The 24,667-nt window shown below is 41.6% G+C and overlaps 1 protein-coding gene across 1 annotated transcript in view; it reads right to left on the minus strand.

Annotated features, from left to right (window-relative positions):
* ELOVL5 (ELOVL fatty acid elongase 5) overlaps positions 1–19,041 on the minus strand; it is a 21,197-nt gene extending 2,156 nt beyond the window's left edge. Inside the window, exons 1-6 of the mRNA XM_009999190.1 lie at positions 18,979–19,041; positions 15,023–15,210; positions 5,597–5,674; positions 5,102–5,273; positions 3,448–3,572; positions 1,439–1,573 (exon numbers count right to left, since the gene is read on the minus strand). Coding sequence (XP_009997492.1) covers positions 1,439–1,573; positions 3,448–3,572; positions 5,102–5,273; positions 5,597–5,674; positions 15,023–15,210; positions 18,979–19,036 — 756 coding nt within the window. The 5' untranslated portion in view covers positions 19,037–19,041. The remainder of the gene's footprint in view (positions 1–1,438; positions 1,574–3,447; positions 3,573–5,101; positions 5,274–5,596; positions 5,675–15,022; positions 15,211–18,978) is intronic.
* Positions 19,042–24,667: the final 5,626 nt, after the last annotated feature.

The raw sequence follows: 24,667 nt of genomic DNA on the forward strand, positions 1-24,667 counted from the left end.
CTTAAATAGCTCTAAATAACTGCTTCTTCACAGTAACTCCAGAAACTTGAAAGTAAACTTGCATCTATCATTTAAAAAAACTCCTCATGCTGGTGGCAGAGTCTAACGAGCTCCACAGTTTTCTGTGTATGAGACTGTACTATGCTTTTCATTCACCACAGCAAGAGAATTAATTCACCAGAAAAGAAAAAGCCTTGGCCATATGATGGTAGCACTGGCAGTGTTACCTTAACAGTGTGTTAGAAACAAGGGAAGGGATCTGATGAGCAGACTGTGGCAGAAGAATGTACTCAAAGTGACAAGTGAGGAAGGATGTTTGATACTTTGCAGGTGTCTATCTCAAACAAAGCCTGAAGAAGTGGGTAAACGAGAAGAGTGAGGGAAATTCAGAGAAAGAAATGTGAAGGGAATTTGCACAGGCCAGCATGGGAAGCAAAAACTGGCAGGAGCAGGGAGGCTCGGGACACCAAAAAAAAATTAGACAGTGAAAAAATATACATTAATTAGTCTTTGTCAGAGGTTCAGTTGCCTGACAAGAGCGTGTTTCCCAAAATATTTGTATATGAAAGAAAATTAAATGGTTAAAAGTTGAAATATAAGTAAAATCGATTGAGAAAGTGATTTACAATATACTATCATGTTTAATCAGCATGTTCATATACAGCAAGTGATGTGAACGACAGCACTGATTTTAAGCAATATTGGAGTATCAGGTAGGGAAGTCTGCTGTTTCCCACCATTAATAACTCTTACCAGACCTGAAATGCTAGTATATTTCAAGAGAAGTTTAAAATATATAACAGAGTTTGCTTGTTTGGGGGTGATAGGCTGTGTTGGTTTGATTTTCTGAAGATGGGTACATTTTTGCACAGAGCCTGATGAAGAACTACTCAGAACACCACATACCAAGTCTGGCTCTTGTTCAGACATTAAATCAATTTTGCAGAAACACAAACCAAACCACTAATTTTCCACATGGAAATACAAACAAATGCCTGTAAAGGTGAGCCCAAACTAGATTTCTGTATGTTGGGAGTTTGGGTAGTTTCCTTGGATGCAAAACAAGTATTTCCCCTTGTAAGAGCAGTAATGAACAACTCCTTTGGGTGCTTCACAGGCTGCTGTTTTATTTCAGACTGGAAAGCTGTTTCTTAGATAAAGCTGTTCCTCTCCCTTATCTGCAGTTAAAATTGCTTTAGTAAAACACCTTTTTGTGCCACTCTGCTTACTGAAACTAATAATTGTTCTGAATTACAGCTATAAAGCGTGAGAAGATTTAAAATTGCAGGGCAGACCGACACGTATAATACTTGAAGAATGTATGCACGTTACTGGAAGATAGCAAAAGGATATTTCAAGCATATCTTTCTGTAAACAGCTTTCCAGTGAGAGTCAGCCAGCAGAATGCTACCAAAAAATTGATGAATATTACTTTTACCTGAATATAGAAATTTGTGAAGAGGATAATCAAAGAAATCATATAAGAAATCTGGAAATACAGCCATCCCTGAGGAAATGCACATGGCCAAACAACACCACAGCTGGTCTGGAAGATTGTCAGGACAAACTGAGTCTGGGGAGAGAGAAAAAAAGATAAATGGAGCACATTAAGGCAAGGAGGAAAAAACTACTAGTGACCAAAATCTCAACAGTTATTTCCAAAACAAGTGAAAAATATGTAATAGTCTGCAAGTTTATCTTTTCTGTACTACTAACAGTGTAAGCCTGAGTTAGCAGATATTGCAGTTGTGGTATTCTGTTGCTTCAGTGTTTTTATTTATGTTCCATTTTAGAGCATTAGAGTAACCTATGTAGAATTATTTATAAATAAATGAATTTAAATAAATACATTATTTATAAATAAACTAAGGATCAAAGACCATGCTCTTCCTAGTGAGAGCTCATTGGGGTTTGACTCTACCATCCTAACAGAGTAAATCTGTATCTCACTGCTTCAGTTGCAAAAGATCTGGGGTCACTGGGTGTACACACACAGATCCTGTGATCCTCTTCCACTGACTAGAACTGCCTGACATATGGCTCCAGTGTTATAATTTTAGGGGTAAAAGCTTCGGGGAAGCGGGGAGGAGGATGGGAGTTTAAATATCCTTCATTATCTCTTTGGGAAAAAACCAAGAGTTTGAGCTGAAATGCTGCAGAGGGCCTTAGGCAAAATTCATCCTCATATGAAGGCTACCAGATTAGGGAATGTTTATTTAAAAAGGAAAAGTCTGTTGTGTTCTGCTCTGCTGTTTTGCTGCCCTAATAGCTATGCATGCAGAGCAGGCAGGGACATGAAAACAGCTATGACAATAGCCAGGAGCAACCACAGCACCCAGACACTTGCACTCTGTAGCACTCAAATAACCACGATGAAGAATAGAGCCTAAATCTGGAGGGAAAAAGAAAAAAAGAAACTGACAAAGCAACCCCCTGCCCAAAACAATGATCCTCACTGCCACAATACTTCACCATCCTTCAGGAAGGAAGAGTGCTAAAAATTAAAAGATGTTGAGAATCAACACCGTGAACTGCTGGCAGCAAATGTTAATAATCACCAGCTAATGTTATTAAACCTATTCACAGTTCTGAGAAGGTGCTAAGAGGAGAAGGGGAAGATAACAAAAAAGTCTGTCTATGGGCTTCAGTTTCCCCACCTACAAAATGGGAAAGACAGAACATCCATGTACATTTCTTTGTGGTGTTCTGACACATTATACACATTGAGACCTGGTTCTTGTGCAGCATCACTACAGCATGTGCCATACTGCTTCATTTTCTTGCTCTTTTCACCTCCAATACACAATATTCAGACTTCATCACTGTACAGACAGGAAACAATACAAACGGGTGCAAGGAGTCCAACACAGAATGACAAGAGAAAAAAATCTGCCCTGTTAAAGTGCAGAAAGAAACCAGAAATATTGAACAGTTTTTTTAAAAACCATTTGCAACTGCATGCAAAAGTGAGACAGAAAAAGCCTTTGTCCCACAGGACTAGAATGAAGGGCCTTGTTAGCTGTGGACTGTGTTGCACTTGGTTTCTGGTCTGTCATCTCAACATTAGCCGGAGCAACCAAGCACAGAGAAGACCTGGAAGGAAAGCTTCTCTCTCCTCCCTGGCTGGCAATTCCCAGAAAATTCAGTGCTGCAACTCCCACATACATCTAGCCACACAAGATTGGGAGGTAAATATCCCACACTGATCTCAGCACTGATTTGTCTACACCATCAGTCCCCAAGTGCCCATCATCCTGAAAACAGTGCAAACAGAGGTGCAGAAGCTGGATTTCCAAGGTGATTTAGGTGCTTAAAGATGTGGAAGGTACTAGCCTTCATTCTCCCTTCTTCTAACCTCCTTGACAAAATTTTCTAACTCAGTAAAGATGAGAGGACCCCATCACTAATACAAGAGCCTGCTGAAGCACCGAGGAGCTAATCACTCACCAGCTGCCCCTGAGTGATGTACTTCTTCCACCACAGATAAGGACGCATTGCTGGAATAGCAGACAATCCATAGTAGGAGTACATGAGGACATGGATAAAGCTGTTCAGTGTGGCACCAAAATAAGCTAAAAAAAAAAAAAAGGCAAAGGAAGAAGAAAGCACACTGCATTACCAGGAACATGCTGTTTCATAGAATCTACGAAAATAAGTTCAAAATGTTATTATTTAAAATATTATTTTTTTCTTAGAAGACAAGTGATATTTCCCCCCCACACCTCGTTGTTATTTTCTGCTCACTCAATGGAGTGGCTGAGCTGCTTTTCAACTGTGCAGTTCATACCAGTCTTCTGGGTTTGTTTCCTGGAGTTATTCTTTTTCATATCTACATTCTGGCTTCTCAAGAGAACTGAGGAAGCTGAGAAAAAGTAGGCACATAAACATGGCCAACAATCAATGGCTTCACCCATCTAATTTTAGGTTTATTTCACTTCCTTCTAGGCAGGAACCTCTTTTGTCAGTTAGAATCTAAACCAACAGATAATGGCAGAAACTGCAAGTTGGCTGTTTTATTTGTCCTTGTTCACAGCACCTTTAGTCAAAAAAGAAGCTTTTAGCTTGACACCAAACTGCACAGTGTTGTGATGACCAAGCAGAACCTAAAGCTTGGAAAGGAAGAAGAAAAACACACCACTAGAAATAGCACTAAAGTATTTTCAAGACAACACAAAAACGAGATAGTCTCCAAGTATGTCCACTTTTGACTGTTGTATAAACAGGGTTTGACTTCCTTGGAGAAGAATGTGATTCCAGATGCACACTTTTTATAAGTTCAGCATTACTCACTGTTATGCTGACAACACGAAACAAATATAAGTTTCTATGTTGCTTGGCTTAGAAAGCAGACTCCTGAGCAATGCAGCCTCTTGGTCTGCACTGCTGGTAGTTCACATCCACTGGAATTGAAAGAGTTTCTCTTGGATGAGTGTCCAACAAAGCCAGTATCTATAAACTGCACAACTAAGCCACACTAATGCAATTAGGAAACTAAATGCCAGTTAACAGCAATGAAATTAAACAATCAAAGCAATCAAAGTTAACAGCAATGAAATTAAACAGCCAGAGGTTAGCAGGATTTAGATGAGAGAGACACTGAAATCTTCTACTTAAAATGTATTTGGTAAAGTTACTTAATACTTAGGGACAACTTTTTAATTGAAATAATTTGTTATGGCTACTGGTATAATGAGATTAAGAAAGTAGCATCTCAAGTGAACTTGTCAGATACAAGGACAAAGTGGCTATTAGCCATCGTGCAGCTGAAACAGGCTTCTGGTCCTGACTTGCAGAAGGACATTGTTTCCTTAGAGGGTCTGCAACTACCACAAAAAAGAGAAAACAGGTTGACAGGTATCAAGTCTGGACTATTGCAGCTGCCATGCAAATTCTGCAAATTTCATCAGCATGCCTTTTCTAGAGGCTCTGCAGGCAGCTTCATACCTGCCACTATCTGCAATAGTTGCCATTTAGTAAAGCAGCTTAACACGGGGCAGAATAAATCCTGCAGCTGGACGTACCAGAGATACTTGGTTTGACCAAAAGAAAACCAAAATAAGGTTCTTGTTTCAAGTGTTCCCCACCATAACCCGATACTTACAGTGACCACAAGGCACCCAGTTCATCACAAACCACCAAATGTTCAGCATAGTTGCATGGTGGTAGACATGCAGAACAGTGATCTGATGATTATTTTTCCGCAAAATAAAAAAGAAGGTATCCATGAATTCAATGAGTTTGGAGAAATAGTACCACCAGAGGACACGTATGATCTAGAAAGAAGGCAACAAGTTACAGAAGCACCGCACATTCTCTGGGCTTTCAACACTTTTGATACCTAAGTCACTAAAATTCATGAGAATTTTAATCTGGTGGTCTCTTCTCCCAGCTAACTAGTGATACAACAAGAGGAAATGGCTTCAAGTTGCACTAGGGGTGGTTTAGATCAGATAACAGGAACATTTTCTTGGAGGGGGAGGAGGGAAAAAAGCACATAGTTTGAACACAATCCACATCATCAGTACTCTTCTGCTCTCTACTTCCACACAAGTGGGCAATATGAAACTGTATTAGCTATAAGCCTTGATTATGTTACCTTCATATCAGCTTCTCCTCCACTGTGCGTATCCTGACAGAAGAAATTGTATCCTCCTTCCCATACTCCCGTCACCAGCTGAGAAGATCAAAAGAGAGGGTTATGTGGGGAAAAGGCTGCACCCCAGAGCACATGCAAACCTCCACAGTGGCTCTGCTGAGACATCTGGTGTCAAGGGATTCATGGGTACCCCAGTGTGGATTCAAGCTCCAAGCAATGATCAAATCATAGTGGAGGGTGAATTAACAAATCCTTCCAATTGGGGCGTACCAGAATAAAAACAGGAGGCAGCATCTTATCCCCACTTATCCCACACAGTCTGTGTGGTTTGCAAAGTCCTGTTCCCTTAAGAAATGTCTTTCCTTCTTGGCTGATGATCTCATTGTTGGAGAAAGTGATCAATGAAAGTAAAGTAAACAGATCTCTCTTCTGATTATTTTTAGAAAGGAAAAGCTATATTTTTAAGAAATTTTATACATAGAGATCTGACTACAATTTTTTCAACCATGTAACAGAGCAAACCTTCAGCTTTGCTGTCCTTAACAGCTAACAACTGATGTTTTATCATACTGTGATTCTTCTTTTGAAATAATTCATTCATCCCAAGTACATTATATCCTTCCCTGTACAAGTGACTTCCTCCACAGGATATGGTGTTGTCTGCCTGGCTTCCTGGAATAAAAAAATAACACCTCAAGTATGACAGAATCACTTGTAAGAGTAATGACCAGGTATTAGTCATGAGAGGATGATGGGGAGCCTGTTGTTGAGGGGGTGGCCAAAACCTCTTGAGAAGCAAGACAAAATCTGGATGTCAATGTCCCACCCCTTCGTACAGAGCAGAGAGAGAGAGGGTGAAATGGGCTCTGAAGGAGACTTGGGGATAGGGCAGATGGAGGGGCAGGATGAGGATGGGATGGGAGGAGGGAGTGGGTACAAGGACAGAAGCAAGCCTCTCTTTAATATCACAACAGAAGGGATCACTGGATGTTGTTTATAAAGACATTTTTCCTCTTGGGAATAGCATGAGGAAAGGAGTAACAAATTTAGATTATTCCCAAGTGAAAAAAAGAATTGTTAGATATTCCAAAAAAAACCCCAAAAACATTTTAAAGGCAGAGACAAATATCCTGCACAAGCAAGTTGTCTGTTTTTGACCTTATCTATGCCTATGCAGCAGAAAAAAAAAAAAAAAAAAAGCAGTTTTGCAAAGCCAAGGTGAAAAACTTTGTACATTTAAAATGAGCACTTGATTAAAAGACTACAGTAAATAGTACAGTACTAAAATTAATAGTACAGTTAAATGCTGCTCAGAACTGTGAATGGCAAGCTAATTTTGAAAGGCACAATAATGATTATCACTTAAATGATCTAACTTTTCCTAGTGTTATTTCTTTCATGGCTCATTTTCCCATTATGTTAGCTTTTAAAACACCCAGTCAGCCTAGGTCATTATTTCTGACCACCTGAGGCAGAATTATTGCCAGTATTATACTGAAAAAAAAGGAAGAAAAAAGGAAGAAAAAAAAAGAGAGATCTAGTTGTATCATAACATACAGACCTGGAGTTATCTAGTATATTAGAGGTAAGTGAGCAGCACCCTGCCACAGAGAGATGCAGACCCAGGCAATGTCTCCATGCAAGTGGGCAGGGCAAGGCAGCCTCGGGAGGACTCCTCTCCGGGCAGCACAGCAGGCACAGCTGTGCAAAGGACACCAATTTCCAAGTGGTGCTGTGCTGAAGTACCAGCTACATCCTGGAGCAAGCCTTGCACCAAACTACTCCTAGGGCTCTGAGGCTCTGAGTGCCTGCCAGTCCCTCAGACAGAGAACCACATTGTGCTGCAATCGTGCTGTTAAGAGCTTACAGATGTTTTCATACAGTTCTCATAGTTCAAGAAAGTGTTAGGAATAGAGGGAGAATCACAATGTTTATATTGCAACTAATCCAAATAGCATCCATCTATCCATCCAAATAGCAGCCATCACTAGCCCTGTGGTCCATAAACTTCTCTCAACTAAAGGCTAGCATAGTCAAGCCAGAGGAGTTTTCCCCTGCAAGACACAGGTCACTACCTGAAGTGTAATGTGACCCCAGGTGGACCTCTCTGAAGGGCAAAGGCATCTATGTGGCTTCAGGTAAACCAGAGTACTGCTTTGTTTCCAGAAGAGCATTTATAAATATGCTAGTTGTAATACTCTCACAGCCAAAAAGGTTTAAATAATAGAAGCAGTTAGAAAAATAATTTAATCCCTCCCTTTCCAGAAGGAACTCAATAGATACAAGCTGCTGTTGCTGTACACAAACTGCTGCTGTTGCCCACAAACCTTACTTGGTGCAACACAAAACACACTCCGCTAATCCTTCTTGCAAGTTAGCCAGCTGCTGCTTTGCCTGACACCACTATTCCTTGCACGTATAATACTTTCAGGGTGTGCTAGAAGGCTTCAGAAAATGAAACCAAAGGGCTACTCTTGAGACATGACCACTAATGGTTTCTAAATGGCTCTGTTAAGCACAGGACTGGGCACAGAGCAGTGGGGAGCTGCTTGTGTGCCATCCAGAAAGCAATAAATGGAGGAGGTGCCATAAAATGCCAGCTAGGGCACTCAAGTCATTGCTCATGCTTGTTGTGCTCTGCTCCCAGGGCAGAGTTTCTAACCCCTCCTTACAGCTACTGCACAGCAGGTCTCGACTCGCCCGTCACACCTTATCCTCCCAGCAATGGGCTGGTGGCTCCTCAGCCACCTCAGGCTTGAGACAACCTCTCCCTGCCCACTGTCCCTAGGAAGTCCTTAATCTTGAGGCTGGCAGGAGCCCAGGCTTGCTAAAGGTACTGCGGATGCACAACCACAGGCACAGCTTCCCTCAAGAAATTAGCCTGTCTGAAAAAGGCTGACTATAATCATTTTCATCAGAGTATGTGATTTTTAAATGACACAAAAAGAGACAGCTCCTTCATAAGCCAATTAAAACCATACTAAAAGTCATTATTGAGTCAGTTCAGCTCCAGAAAAAACCCTGCATCTTGAATTTGCTTTTGTGCTCAAGCAGCTTGTACTTCCTTCCCCTGCATTGGAAATTTCCTTTTTATATTGCTTTCATTTTGTAATTCAAATTGTTGAATTCCTTAAAATGCTGTGGCACGTCCATTTTTATCAGCTCTGCTACCAGAATAAACCAGCACACTAACACCAGTCTGATAAGGCTGTAGAAGAGGTGTTACCAGGGAGGATTTTGTTTTCTTGTGATAAAACCAAAGTCCAAGACTCGCTGGAGAGGGACACATAGGGCATCCAGCACTTAATGACACAGTCAAGGCATGATGGGTTTATGAGCTTCAAAACAGAGCTAAATTAGAGTGAAAAGAACAAGAAGTTCACATGTCTGATCAAATAAAGCAAATGTCTGCAGAGATAGGAAATTTTATCTTTATATGAATACAGTCACCTCAGGACAGAGATAAGGGCTTTGGGACCTGTAGAGAAAGATAGGGGAGAGAAAAGAGCAGCCTGGCAGTAGTTGTGACCCACGGCTCACATGCCATGATACCTCTGCACTGAGTTCCCTTCTTCCTCAAATAGAGTGCAGCTCCTAGGAAGCTTTTCCTACAGCATATGCAAGATCTCCCTCATTAGTAAAATCTGAGACTTTTCTTGGGATAATTTAGTAGGAAATTAATTTTTCACATAAAGAAAGAAGACAGAAAAAGGATCTTTCAAACAAGTGAGCCTTCATCACTGATCAGTTTTCTCAAATATAAGCCCAGGTGGTCCAGAACACTTGATCCATTTACCTAACAAACATCCCCAAAATAAACCAGGTCTGCATCCCATATAAGTAGGTACCTACTTTGCCAAATTACCCAGCTGAGACTCGAGCAGTGAGGCACTAGCCCTACTCAAAACTGCAAAACAACTCTATTTGTGATCCTGGCCCAGAGCAGTGTCTCGGGTGGAAGCAGCGCTGCCTCTGCTGCTCCAGCTACTCCCACAGCTCTTTCAGGTACAGACACATCAGCCAGTGGGCGACTAACCAGTATCCTGCAACCCCTCTGCCAGCTGCCCTGCTTCACATCTTCATTGTGCAGGAGGCCAACCCTTGCTGTCCCTGCCCAGACAGGAGCGCTATTTCCTCTCAAAGTCCAAACACTTTGTATTTATATAGAAAAAAACACTGCTGTGTTTCCTGACATGCATCCCTCTTCCTAAGGCACAGGTGTGATGATCCCTGACATTGAAGCACTGGCAGATCAACCTGGAGAAACCCTTCCCACTCCCCTAGGTCCCATCTTGCCTTTTATATCGTCTGGGAGAAGCACAGTCCATTACTCTGTTCTGCTAGTACCAGAAGCCAGCCCAGTCATTAAATACCCAAACAATTAATTTAGGGTAAATACACACTGAAAGTACTATCTTAGGAATTCTAAATAAGATTAATAAGATCTCTAGTGATTTTAAAATAAGGCTATATATTACTTCAGTAGACCAAATGGTACAAGTACACAATAACTATAATTATACAAATCCCAGAATACAAAATTATTTCCCCTGAAATCACTGCAGACAAACATTTAGTTGTAAAGGTCAGAAAACCAAGTAGGTCATCTTTCTCATTCTATTTGGGAGGATGCCTCACTTTAACATCTTGTTTTGGTCATATAATATTTAAACTGAGCTATGATGCTATGAATCATGACCTGAACCAACACACCAGCTCAGGAAAATCTCCAAAGCAGGGCTGCAGGTATATTGTATGCAAGATATTAAAGCAGCTTATATTCAGACAGGCTATTAAACAAGTCCGTAGGTGGTGATATTTTATGACTAGCCTCACACTAGGACTAAAAAACTTTAATTGAGCTGAGATGCAAAGTGACAAGGAAGAGAACAGGGAATTACATCTCTTGCCCTCGCATTTAGCTCGTAAGTGCTGCCAAACACATCGTTGCAACTATCATGAGTTGAACCATCCTCATAACCCTGTGGCTTTGTGTGTTCCCACCTCTAAAGAGAAGTGCATTTCCAATACCAATGAAGACCTCCACATAGGTAACCTTAAATAAAAAGCAATATTCACTTTGATGTGAAGTGTTTCACTACATAAGAAGGACAAGACTTAATATTCATTGCATTTTAGCTCTCATTCCTTCACAATGTAAAAGCTATTCAGCTGGTTACAAGTATGAAGACTTCTTCAACATGTGATAAATAGTCCCTTCTTGGTAACCAGTTAATTGTTAGGAAGAAAAAGGCATTTATAACATCAACACTTCAGATATTTTCTATTGTTTATCAGCAGGTTTTTGTAACATGGAAGAATGTTACAGCAATTTCATTTGGAAACTAGGAGTATTATTTCAAGTATTCAAGGAAAAATTATTTGCTATCCTGAGAGTTCTGCCCATACTTAGTACAACTGAAGAGAAATCTGCACTTGTAAGTCCCCAATAACATAACTGGAGGTTAAAACAAAATATGATTATATAATTTAAAGTACTATCTGTATAAAATAATGCAGATATTGTCCCTGAAGTCCTCAGTGACACTGCTTTTACACAAATTACACAGATCAACGCAATTTTTTCTGGATAATAACATCCTGACAGGGAGGTAAAAAATGTAAGCACATCAAGAATACAAATCATTCCAAGTATCTGCTGGATCCAAACTTGGTCCCCTTGACGAATTAAGTATCAAAGTTCTTAATAGCCCAACACAGTAATTTTTTAGCTGACAATTCACTACACAAGATAAATAACTCTAAATTTAAATCACTTCCTATCTAAACACTCACCTTGTAAAACACTATAGCTATAACTACAAACACAAGAATTACAGCTTGTATGTCTGAGAAAAGGCAAAAAAAAATATAGCAGATCAGTAATATTAACTTTAGCTTGTAATTACATGTTAAAAATGAAACCTCTCCTTACAGAAAGGAGAAAGGCTTTTGGCTAAAAGCAAGCCTGAATATTGTGTAAATTAAACCAACACACTCAATCAATTTCTGACCACGTTCCTATTTACACTGCTATAGTTCTGAATTTTCATTTGAATCACAAACATACAAATTCTGAGTCAAAGAAGCTAAATTGCTCTCTGGGAAGTGGAAAACTTTATACAGACTAAATCTTTGTTTTGTTAGGAAAGAAAGTAAGTCCATGGAAAGTCCAATTCAGTTTGAAACATATTTTATGTTGAGATTTTAACTTTCATGAAACTGATGAATCACAACAGCATTGGAACAATTGTTTCAGCAAAACTAGGAGGACAAAGAAGATGCTATTCCTCCTCTATCCTCTTAGCTGCAGGGAATGACGAGGGAAGAAACAGAAAGAGCCAACAGACGAATACCTGGCTCCAAGCCTGGTGTCACTGGCAGAAATTTGGGTTTTTTTGGTCTTGCATCATTCTACCAGGCCTGCTGGCAACTGATGGGATACACCTGTCTCAAAGGTGGAGAAGGTTCTTTGCCCAGCAGTTAGCAGGGCTCATGGAAAAAGCATTAATCTAGATCTGGAAGGGGAAAGGGATAAAACCAGGCTCACTAGATATAAGCTTGGGGGCAGCACAGCAGTGTTTGAGGGAGGGTGTGCTAGTGAGGTCCTCCAGCCTGCTGTGTCAGTGGAGGTGGTGTTTGGAGAGCCAGCCATGAGACAGCAGTCACAAGGGCTAGATGGGCTAGAAACCACAGAAGCACCTGAGAGTAGTCATGTAGGAATTAAGGCTTCTGCCCCAAAAAAGGTGGCAGGATCAATAGCCCAACTGAAATGCATCTACACCAATGCACACAGCACAGGCAATAAACAGAAGTTGGAAGCCATTGTGCAGCAGGGAAACTATGGTATAGGTGCCATCATGGAAACAAGGTGAGATGACTCACACAGCAGGAGCGCTGCAATGGATGGCTACAAACTCTTCAGAAAGGATAGGCAAGGAAGGAGGGGCAGTGGAGTAGCCCGGTGTGTTAGGGAGTGTTTTGATTGCCTAGAGCTTAATGATGGTGATGACAGGGTTGAGTGTTTACAGGTAATAACCAGGGTGAGGGCAAATAAGGCAGGTATTGTTGTAGGACTCTGTACTAGACCACCCAACCAGGATGGAGAGGCAGATGAAATATTCTATAAGCAGCTGCAAGAAGTTTCACAATCACTAGCCCTTGTTCTCATGGGGGCCTTCAACTTAGCAGATATCTGCTGGCAATACAGTGCAGCAGAGAGGAAACAGTCCTGGAGGTTCCTGAAGTGTGGCACTGACACATTCCTGACACAGCTGGTGAGGGAGATGATTAGGGAAGGCACCTGCTGCTTGAGAACAAAGAACTTGTGGGTGATGTGATGGTTGGCTTAGTGACCATAAAATGATAGGTTTTGATTCTTAGAGAAGGAGAGGGGGTCAGCAGAACTGCTACACTGGACTTCCTGAAGGCAGAGTTTGGCCTGTTTAGGAGGCTGGTTGAAGAGAGTCCCTTGGGAGTCAGTTCTGAAGGGCAAAGGAGTCCAGGAAGGCTGGACACTCTCAATAAATAAATCTTAAAGACTCAGCAGCAGGACATCCCCCTGTGCCAAAAGATGAGCTGGTAGAGAAGAACAATGGCCTGGTTGAACAGAGAGCTTTGGCTGGAACTCAGGAAGAAAAGGAGTTTATGGCCTTTGGAAGAAGGGACAGGCAACTCGAGAGGACTACAGAGGTGTCATTAGGCTATGCATGGAGAAAACCAGAAGAGCCAAAGCTCAATCAGAAATTAATTTGGCTACTGCTGTAAAAGACAACCAAAAACATTTCTATAAATGCTTGAGCAACAAAAGGAGGCCTAAGGAGAATGCCCATTCTTTATTTGGAAGCAGGGGAAAACACAGTGCAAATTATGAGGAAAAGACTGAGGTAGTTAACACTTTCTTCTACTGGGTAAAAATCTGGCTGGATGGCCAGACCCAAAGAGTTGTGGTGAATGGAGCTGGTGTCTGGTCCAAGCTGGTGTCCAGCTGGTGTCTGGTCACAAGCGGCCCCAGGGCTCAGTGCTGGGGCCAATTCTCTTTAATATCTTTATCAATGATCTGGGTGAGGGGATCAAGTGCACCTTTGAAAAGTTTGAAGACAACACCAAGTAAGGCAGAAGAATTTATCTGCTTGAGGATAGGAAGGCTCTGCAGAGGGATCTGAAAAGCTTGGACTGATGGGCTGAGATAAATTGTATGAGACTCCAAAAGACCAAGTGCCAGGTCCTGCATTTGGGTCACAAAAGCTCCATGCAACACTACAGGCTTGGGGAAGAGTGGCTGGAAAGCTGCCTGGCAAGAAAAGGACAACAGTGAGCCAGCAGTGTGCCCAGGTGGCCAAAAAGGCCAACAGTATCCTGGCTTGTATCAGAAATAGTGTGGCCAGCAGAAATAGGGCAGTGATGGTCCCCGCTGTACTCAGCCCTGATGAGGCCACACCTTGAGTACTGTGTTCAGTTTTGGGGCCCTCACTGTAAAGAGGACATTGAGGTGCTGGAGCGTGTCCAGACAAGGGTAACAAAGCTGGTGAAGAGTGTAAGTCTTATGAGGAGTGGCTAAGGGAACTGGGATTGTTTAGCCTGGAGAAAAGGAAGCTGAAGGGAGACCTTATTGCTCTCTACAACTACCTGAAAGGAGGTTATAGCAAGGGGGGGTCTTACTCTCTTCTCCCAAGTAACAAGCAATTGGACAAGAGGAAATGGCCTCAAGTTGTGCCAGGGGAGGTTTAGATTAGATGTCAGGAAAAAAATTTCACCAAAATGGTTGTCAAGCATTGGAACAGGCTGCCCAGGGAAGTGGTGGAATCACCATCCCAGGACGTACTTAAAAGATGTGTAGATGTGGTGCTTATGGACATGGTTTAGTGATGGACTTGTCAGTATACTAGGGTAATGGTTGGACATGATAATCTTGAAGGTCTTTTCCAACCAAAATTATTCTACGATCCTTTTGCAGGCTTACAGAAGTAGATGCTAAGAGTGTGTGCAGGATTAAACACATTTAAATAAAACACATTTTGCATGCCAAAACAAGCTGCAATTTTGCTACTGAGTACTTTGTACAATCCACCAAGGCAATCACCCTGAGCATAATTTCTAGACAAGGAGGATTACTGAAGTGGTAGCCAAGCTCATGCTGAAAGACCAAGCTTTTACTTGCACCGAGCCAGAGAAGTACATTTGAAACACTGCTAATCAGGTCAGCATAGCTGTTTAAGGGAAGGTTTATTTTATACCATCCCTACAAGTAACAATCTTTACAATTAAGGTTTTCTTGTCCAAGAGGTGACATTGAAGAACAATTGCAACATTTCTGCAGACACTTCCCCAGGTTTAGGACTGTCATCATTTATCCATTTCAACATATGCCAATGTAATTAAAGCAGATACTGCAAAATGACCCCAACGCAACCCCTTTTCTCCTACCTCATAAAACATATACAGAGAAAGCAGTGTAAGTCCAAGGTTGTAGAGCACTAGAATACCCCTGCACGAGAACGGTTGCTTATTCCGCATGTACTTTGGTCCTAGCCATACGATTAGTAAGTACAATACTGAGAAGATAAAGGTAGGTGTATAGTTCTCCAGAAGAAGCCATCCTTTTACTCTGGGATCTGAAACAAACAAAAACATACAAACACTGAGATTTTGTAAGGGGAAGAGTTCAATGCATGCAGCAAAAGCTGTATCCAAAACGTGCCTAGCACTGGGATATCCAGAGACAGAGGAAGGAAAAGCAGCAAGCTCTTTTAATAAGAGCCACATTGCTCATTAAAACAGAAAACTTTCACAAACCATAAGGTTTTAGTTACATAAGTGGTCAAGAAAGCAGAATCAATCCTCTTCCTAAAGCAAAGATATTCCTAAATTATTACTATTATTTTTATCATTTAGAATAGTCTTCCATCATGAACACCATAGATGAACTTTAATTACAGTGAAAAACCCCAATGACCCTCTCCCCGTTACTCTCTCAAACCAGCCTCTCTCAGTAGTACACATCTTATTTCCTTGCAGAGCCTGCAAAGCCAAGAATGAAGCAGGTACCTCTGTGGTTATCAGTGGATGATCCTGATGATTATTTTCTAATCAGTACTAACCCAGTTAGACTTACGTATGTGCTACTCAAGAGGATTAAATTTTGGAATCCTTGTGTGAGCAATGAAACACAAAGCAGTCAGTCCGCTCTAACCAGTCCAGCTGGCAACACATCTACTGCTCAGGAAGAGCACATAAACCACCCCAAATGAGAGGATTTCAGGGGAACCCTTGGGACAAGTGCATGATCCTTTTGAACCCCAACTGTGTTATCTGTACCCAGCAACAGCACAGGACTTCACTCCTCTTGGTGAAGTCCTGCCCAAAGGATTGAAACCAAGTCTACCAAACCATAAATGAACAATTCAAGTATTGCTAGTGTTCACAGCCTTGACTTAATTTTAAAGGAGTCATACGTGGTTCCTGAATGTAAGAAATTAGGCCTTACAATGTAGGCTGAGAAGTAGTTAAGAAAGCCAAGGAATTGTTTGGATTTGCCACCTTTATGGTTCATTATTTTTAAGACACAGCAAATATAGACCATATGCCAGCACATGCAGGAAGTTACAACAGAACATCCAGGCTTTTTAAACGGGCTTTGTATGAAGAGAAGGCATAGAATCATAGGGGTTGGAAGGGACCTCGAAAGATCATCTAGTCCAACCCCCCCTGCCAGAGCAGGATCACCCAGAGTACATCACATAGGAACGCATCCAGGTGGGTTTTGAATGTCTCCAGTGAGGGAGACTCCACAACCTCCCTGGGCAGTCTGTTCCAGTGCTCTGTCACTCTCACAGTAAAAAAAAATTTTTGGATATTCACCTTGAACCTCCTATGCTCCAATTTGCACCCATTACCCCTTGTCCTGTCACTGGTCATCACTGAGAAAAGCCTAACTCCGTCCCCCTGACACTCACCCCTTACATATTTGTAAACATTGACGAGGTCACCCCTCAGCCTCCTTTTCTCCAAGCTAAAGAGACCCAGCTCCCTCAGCCTTTCCTCATAAGGGAGATGTTCCACTCCCTTAATCATCTTTGTAGCTCTGCACTGGACTCTTTCAAGAACTTCCCTGTCCTTCTTGAACTGAGGGGCCCAGAACTGGACACAATACTCCAGATGCGGCCTCACCAAGGCAGAATAGAGGGGTAGGAGAACCTCTCTTGACAGACTAACCACACCCTTTCTAATGCATCCTAGGATGCCATTGGCCTTCTTGGCCACAAGGGCACATTGCTGGCTCATGGTCATCCTCCTGTCTACCAGGATGCCCAGGTCTCTTTCATCTACACTACTCTCCAGCAGGTCAGCCCCCAACCTGTACTGGGACATCGTGTTGTTCTTCCCCAAATGGAAAACTCTACACTTGCCCTTGTTGATTTTCATCATGTTTCTCCCCGCCCAACTCTCCAGCCTATCTAAATCTCTGAATGGCAGCACAGCCTTCTGGTGTGTCAGCCACTCCTCCCAGCTTAGTGTCATCAGCAAACTTGCTGAGGGTACATTCTATACCCTCATCCAGGTCGTTGATGAAGATGTTGAACAACACCGGTCCCAGTACCGACCCCTGTGGGACTCCACTAGTCACACACCTCCAACCAGATTCTGCCCCATTGACTACAACTCTCTGACTCCTTCCTTTCAACCAGTTCCTAATCCACCTCACTTCCTGATCACCAAACCCATACCTGATCAACTTTTCTACAAGGATGCTGTGGGAGACGGTGTCAAATGCTTTACTGAAATCAAGATAAACCACATCTACCGCTCTACCATCATCTATCCACCTAGTAATTTCCTCATAGAAGGCTATGAGGTTAGTCAAACATGATTTACCCTTGATAAAACCATGTTGACTGCTCTTGATGACCCCCATGTCCTTGATATGCCTAGAGATAGTGACAAGAACAAGTTGTTCCATCACCTTTCCAGGGATGGAAGTGAGGCTGACCGGTCTATAGTTACCCGGGTCCTCCTTCTTGCCCTTCTTGTAGACTGGTGTGACATTTGCTATCCTCCAGTCCTCAGGCACCTCTCCTGTTACCCATGGCTTACCGAAGATGATGGAGAGTGGCCTAGCAATGACCTCTGCCAGCTCCCTCAGCACCCTTGGGTGCATTCCATCCGGACCCATCGATTTATGGATGTCCAGTTTACTCAACTGATCCCTAACCCAATCCTCACCTACCATGTCAGACTCCTCCTCTATCTTGACTCCTTCTGGGCCTATATGAATCTGGGGCTCATGGGGAAATCCTGCAGGAGAGTAAAGGAGGAGTAAAGACAGAGGCAAAGAAGGCGTTGAGCACCTCTGCCTTCTTTATATCCTCTGTCACCAGGGCACCCACCTTATTAATCTGTGGGCCAATATTGCCTCTAGTGCTAGTTTTGCTAGCTATGTATTTGAAAAAGCCCTTTCTATTATCCTTAACCTGACTTGCAAGGTTAAGTTCCAAGGAGGCCTTAGCATCGAGGGCACTGAGCTACTGAAAGATAACACAAAGCACACTTTTAAGGATCAGAGGCTTGTTCCACATCCTGGGGACTTTGTAAGGAAGTGACACCACCACTGGAGTCTCACTGGGACAAAGAAAGAGGCAAAAAAGACAGTACTGAAGCAATCAGAAAGAAAGTATGTGCATCACTACACACATTCTGTATAGGATGCTGATATTTAATCCCGTCTTGTCAGGACCAGGTGAAACAGGGCCATCCCTACCATAGGTGGAAGCCCTCACTATGAAGCTACCACCTGTCCCAGTCCCTGTGTCTACCTTTTATGTGCTGATCAGGAGTGCTGTTCACCACCTGCAAACCTTTTCCCACTGAAACACCTACCAAAATAGTTGCTTCTTTAAAAGCAATGGTTTCAAAGAAGCAATCCTTTCCAAAAAAGACAGATTTTTTTTTTTTTCAGTGAAAAATTCCCAAGTAGCTCTAGTTATGAGGGCAAGAGTACTTTCATTTCATGAAAAGCAAATTAAAATAAGATTTATTTTAAAATATATACAAGTTATTAGTAACATATAAAAAAATCTGGAAAAGATCTGAGTGAAATAATTTGTCACTAAGACTAACACCACCAGAGCTTAACTGACAGTAAGAAGAATTATCACTTACAATTGTCATAGCTGAAAAATTAGCAGCTCTTCTCTTCAGGTCAAAAGATCAGAAGTGCTGAATAGACTCTTCTATTTATTACAGAATCACACATTTTGATGCTTTGCAGATACTAAAGAATGCAGTCACCTGTCAAAGTCAGGATGTTAAAGGGAAGCTATTGCTTGAGTACCTGCACTTTAATATCAGTTTTATTTATGTATTTATTTTTGGAAAAATCTTACCTCTGGGTCCAAGCCAAACATCAAGGTAGCTATTGATTGTTTTATCCAGAAGTTCCATTCTACAACCTGTTGAAATAGAAGGAGGAGAAAGTTAGCTTTTCAGCTCACAGAAAGAGTTTCATTACCTGAATACAAACTGCCAGGGTTAACAAAGAAAATACTAATATACAAAAACCACAGCAGACAGATACTGGACATTACCAGCATATACAGAGTATATAAAGCTTATTCTGTTCTCAGAGAGCCACTGGTGTCAGAGTAGTATTTCCCACTGATCCATCATTATGGATCTAGATACACAGAAGGTTAAAACAGTGAGTTCAGATTAACCTGAAGTTCTTTTAAATTCTGCATTCTTAAGAGCAAATGCAGGATGACATTCTACAAGATCCTGCTGCAAGGAGAAGGAGGAGAAGCAGGATTGGACCTTGAGAAAGCAAGTAACAGTGAAATTCTCAAATAAATACTATGAAGCTCTTTTAACAGAAAGTCCTGAATTTCTGGCAACAGTAGCTGGGGAGGAGGAAGGGAAGGAAAACAGTGAAAAATGGCTCCGTTATCGTTTTTGCAGATAGGTGACTGATTACAATTCTGATTAACAGCCCATGAAACCACCAGATCAACAGTTACCGAATGACAGAGAGGGCTGCAGAGGCAAGGGAGGAAAATGCTGCAGTTCGTGGCATGAGCATCTCCAGTTCCAGAAACTGCTTTCTGGTAAGACATTGCCAGATAAAACTCATCTGTGAGTGCAGAAGAGTGATTCAAATATATTCTGTCAGCTCCTCACATGGCAGTACTTACTGGTAGCACCTGGCATATATTCTGAGGCACATGAACTCCTGTACCTCCCTAAGGTTAAAGCAGGAAAGAAGAAGCAACACCTTCCATGAGCCAGCACAATCATACCTGAAGCTGTTCTTAAGCAAAATGGAAGGAATTTTGTTCTTGATTAAGAAAAAACAAACATAATCCAAAACCACCCCTTCCAAATTCCTCTTTTCTATCCAGAACCATACTGAACTTTCACTAAAATAAGTTTATCTATTTTTAACAGGATAGATTTCACTTCCTGATGTTTCCCTCCCTTGAAGTACTAATATTAGTAGCAGTTTTTACTTTCAGGGAAATAAGCTAAGCAAGACATAAGCTGGCAATATACCCACAGCACAAATCAAAACACTTATGTGAGTTTACATGTAGTTGCTAACAACAAAAAAAGTTCATCTCTCTTTTTTTCAGTTCTAGCTAAAGAAACACCTCTCTTCCTCTTTTCTGTGAAAACCCTGCCTCTATGGGATTTCTGATTTACACAAGTAAAATGAATGGTAGGTCCTCTAGCTTTAATCAGCTGGGACTGACAATTCCATTTATTTTGAGTCAAGTAAGAAAAGCCAAGCAGGATTCAAACAGTGTCCACTTCCCAGTCCAAAGCAGGGCTTTGACTTCCCATGGGAACAGTAAAATATAGTGGACTTGGATACAGGCATTTATATCACATGGTCTTCTACACCCGTCCATCCCCAGCCTTTCCACCCTACGGATCCAGGCAGGAGGGTTTCTGGCTGCACCACCAGCCCATTGTTTGCCATGGGGCTCTCAGGGATATGCAGAAGACGACTCCCTGGTGTGCATCAAGTCTTTCTACCACCTTGGACTCCACAAAGGCAGAGCAGCTTCCCTGGAATCCAGTCACCAGGCACAAACAAAAGAGCTTAATTAAAATAACCAGGAGTCTTTTGCAGTTGTGATTCATGCCAGTTTTATTTTCTGTCTGAAGAAGCTCAGCCCAAATAAGTACACACTTCACAAGAAGGAGTATTTCTGGGATTGTATCACCTCACCAGCTATGACACAAACTGTGAGTGATTGTGTGATCACAGTCACTGCCATTGGCATGCTGGTGTCCTAGGAATAAGGAAACTTACTGCCAGAGCAGAAGCATCAGGAAAACTGTGAGAAATCAGTCTAGAGAATTAGAAGAGAAAAAATTAAATTATCCAGAGTAAACTGTTAGTTGGTTTTTTTTGTTGTTTGTTTGTTTTTTTCTTCTTAATCTGCCAGCTATTAAATATCACCAGGAAAAGCACTCCCCAGTGGATAATTAATTTTGTTGCTTGAAATCCCCACTTACTCAATTTGTCCATTACTCCTTTGATCCAGTACTGACTGATTGAGTTACGCAGCCTTGCATTGTCCAGTAACCCAGCATCTGCACTGGACTTTTACTCCCCTCTTTGCAGGGGAAGGCTTAGCAGGGGACAGTTTGTTTCAAAACCAAAGGTTTGTTCATTCAGAACTGACTTGATATATACTCTTTTTTTGCACTGTGAAAACACAGATATGAAACAACTGAGAAAACAACTGAGAAACAAACTATGCCTAACTACTGCAAAATCAGCAAGAAATGGAACACATTCCCCAAGAGGGGGAGGGTTTCTGCAGACATCTCATCTTTTTTGGGCTGCTACCCCAAAGCAGTTTTATCTGGTAGCATTATCAGAGAGCAGATAGTAAAAGGCACAGTGAGAAAAGAACTACTCCTGGTGTCGATTTCCAGAATTTGCAGAAAAAGAAATTGTTTCAAAAGGAGCTCATTTGTGTAACAGAAAAACAGAGGGAAACAATCTGCTTTTGTTCAGAGGGGGTCATGTGAAAATGCATCAAGTCTCCTGCCAACAGCCACACAACATTAAACACTGCTTCAACAGCAGCAACTACAAGGCTTCTTTTTAAATTAGAATAGTTTCCCAATTCAGAGGAACATCGACTTCCAGAAAAATTAAACCAGTTGCCATCTGAAACACTGTAACAGGCATCTTTCCTAATAATGAAAATCAGCAAATTTTGCAGCTCAGCCCATGCAGGAACAGATCACTAGCAATGTTGCTTTACCTAGAAGTTATCCCACAGCAAGACACATTAACCTACAGGCAGAAAAAAACCAACCCAACTACATCACACACTGCTTTCTAAAACAGGTACTTCTCTATATACTGCATTTTTTTTCCTAACCTGCTTTTCTACAATGAGCAGGAAAGAAACTATCATCTCTGCTACCAAATTCTACCAATGCAGTAAGGCCCCTGAACACCAGGACAAGCTGGATCAGAGTTTGGAAGTGCTCAGGCTTACAACCGGAAAGATGCTTTACTCTTTCAAGTCTAAATATTTAATCCAGGAAAATGCATATCTGGTGCTTTCAAGAGAGAAAACAGATACTGGAGAGTCTTCCATACAGGCATGTGGAGGGAGCACTTATGCACATAAACTAGATCTCCAAAGCATTTTGAAAAATACTTTTCATGCTCTCCGGGTATGCACAAAGATCATGGTAGTGCACCCAAATAAGCCACATGAAGGTCAAAAGGACTGCATTCTTACTAACAGAAGGTAAGAAAGGATCCATCTTAAAAACCTGACTTTTTCAATTACATTCAGTAGCATGAAATCTGCTCCTACTTTCTCTGCCCCTATCATTTTTAGATTGTGAGTAAAGTCAGGAAATTCAACAAAAATTAGGCATGAAGGGTACTAACAAAATTAAGTTTGTGATGTGCCCACTCAGAAAAGCAAGTGCCATGCTGTAGTAAAGCCAAATGCATAAGTTTTAATTTAGTGAGCCAACCTACCAAAAGGAACAGTTCAGGGGGACCACGAAACCTTGAACAGAAGCTGACAGCATTGTAGGGAAGGCACTGGCACAAAAAAGGCTGTGAGACAGCAGTTCATGTTAGGACACAAAATATCAAGGAGAAGCCCTGAAGGGAGCTGCTGCTTGCAAGCTGGGAGACATGAAAGGGCAAAGGTCTTATCAGCTTGGAGAAAGAAGCTACATGGTTTGTAGGATGGAGGAAAAATCTTTCCTCCCGTTGAAAAAAAGAGACCATTCCACCTGCAGGAAAAAAACCCAAAGTCGTTGCTTGTTTGTTCTTACTGGGCAGGGATGTGTTGTTCTATCAGATTGATATTTTAACAGTACCAGCTGTCTCAGCTTCCTTGGGTTTATATCCAACTTCATCATCTACAATTTGCATGCTATAGGCAGATATACAGTACCTTTGGGCTGCATGTACCCGTTATGGATGACAGGTTACACAAAGACTTCATAAAGCAACCAAAAACTCAGGCAACCATTAAACTTCATCTCACTTTGAGAAGTTAAAGACTCAGGCTAAGAGGCAAGGGGCTGCAGCCTTGGCACAACATCCTCTGCCATGGGGATAACAGTGCTGGGGAAAGCAAACCAAGCTGGAGGTTCTGGGGGATGAAGGGCTTGGACAGAAGATACTAAAATACAGCTTCTTCAGAGATTGCTTGTGTTGACATTGACCTTCTGAGGTCTGATAGTCCATCATGCAGAAGCAGGAAAATGCATGCCAACAGTGTGGTAGATAGCATGGACACATCCAGGTTATTTGGATGACATCTCAAGAGGGAAAAAGAAAAAACAACTTTCTTAATTTTTTAATTGGAATAGGGGGTAAGAATGCAAAGCTGCCTCTTTGGGCCTAAAGATATTAGCAGAAAACTTGAAGCATAACCTTTGCCTTCATGTAATATAAAATACTACTCCAAAAAAGTAACAAACACATAGATCATATCCTTGGCTCTCTTCATATTTTAAAGCTATTAAGCATCTGTGGGCAGCATTGATTTTCATAAAACTATTTCACAGTCCTTTTAATTACTGGACTTCCATTTCTGCAACACAAACACAACAAAGGCTAAAGCTTCACCTTGCTCCAACAAGATCAAGCCCCATCATTAAAATATTACTTTTTAAAACAATCCTCTGGACTTAGATAAATGGAAGGGTTTTTTGACATCCACAGAACATTCTGCATGGTGTTCCACTTCTGGTGCTGTGACCTGGGACATACTGTGCCCCAGTACCCACCTATACATTCAGGAGACATGAGCACTGCCCTGACATTTGATCCAGGCAATGACGGCCCCAGCAAGGCAACCAAAAGTACAGGCCCAAAGGCTACACGTGTTTTTTCTTGCAGTAATTTGTTGAGTTTGTTTTGGTTTATTAAATTTACTTATTAAAAGTTTTTCATACAGGTTACCAGCAGTGATAACCTGCTCTTCCAACACACATCACTACTATCTGAGGAAAGGGCTGCCAAAGTATTTTACCAGCTCCTTCCCTTCAAAGGAAATTCTTTCCTACACTTTCCACAAAAAACACATTCTGAGGGGTTTATGCCAAAAAGTGCTTAAAGAATTCTCAGTCCCTTTTTAATGCTGTTTCTTGAGTTACTTCTTGGAGTAACTTCAGTTTCCACATACAAAAACTAGGCATCAAAATCTAAAGGCTTCACACCCATCTCATGACACCCTTTTTAAGTAAACCAAGTAGCAGCAATAAAACATTTTGAGCTAAAAACCCAAAGCTCTGGGAGCCTGCTCTCTGTCAGCAGGATCCTCCAGCTCTCACCCTGCTTCCCAAGAACTCCCTGAAACAACAGATCCCAGTTTTCACATTTAAAGGCCTAGACTTGAGTTCCAAAAAAATCCCAAAAATAGGCATCTAAATAATCGCATTGGCTTCTGAGAGCAACGCGCGATCAGGCCTGGCTGCTCTGCCTTCTTGGAAACCAGCCACTTGCTCCATTCTTAAATTAGGACTTCAAAGACTAATTTTAGGCACTTGATTTTGGAAATCTTGAATTGTGTTTTC

Source organism: Chaetura pelagica, unplaced genomic scaffold, assembly GCF_000747805.2.
Source record: "Chaetura pelagica isolate M959 unplaced genomic scaffold, ChaPel_1.0 scaffold90, whole genome shotgun sequence".
Lineage (NCBI taxonomy): Eukaryota > Metazoa > Chordata > Aves > Apodiformes > Apodidae > Chaetura > Chaetura pelagica.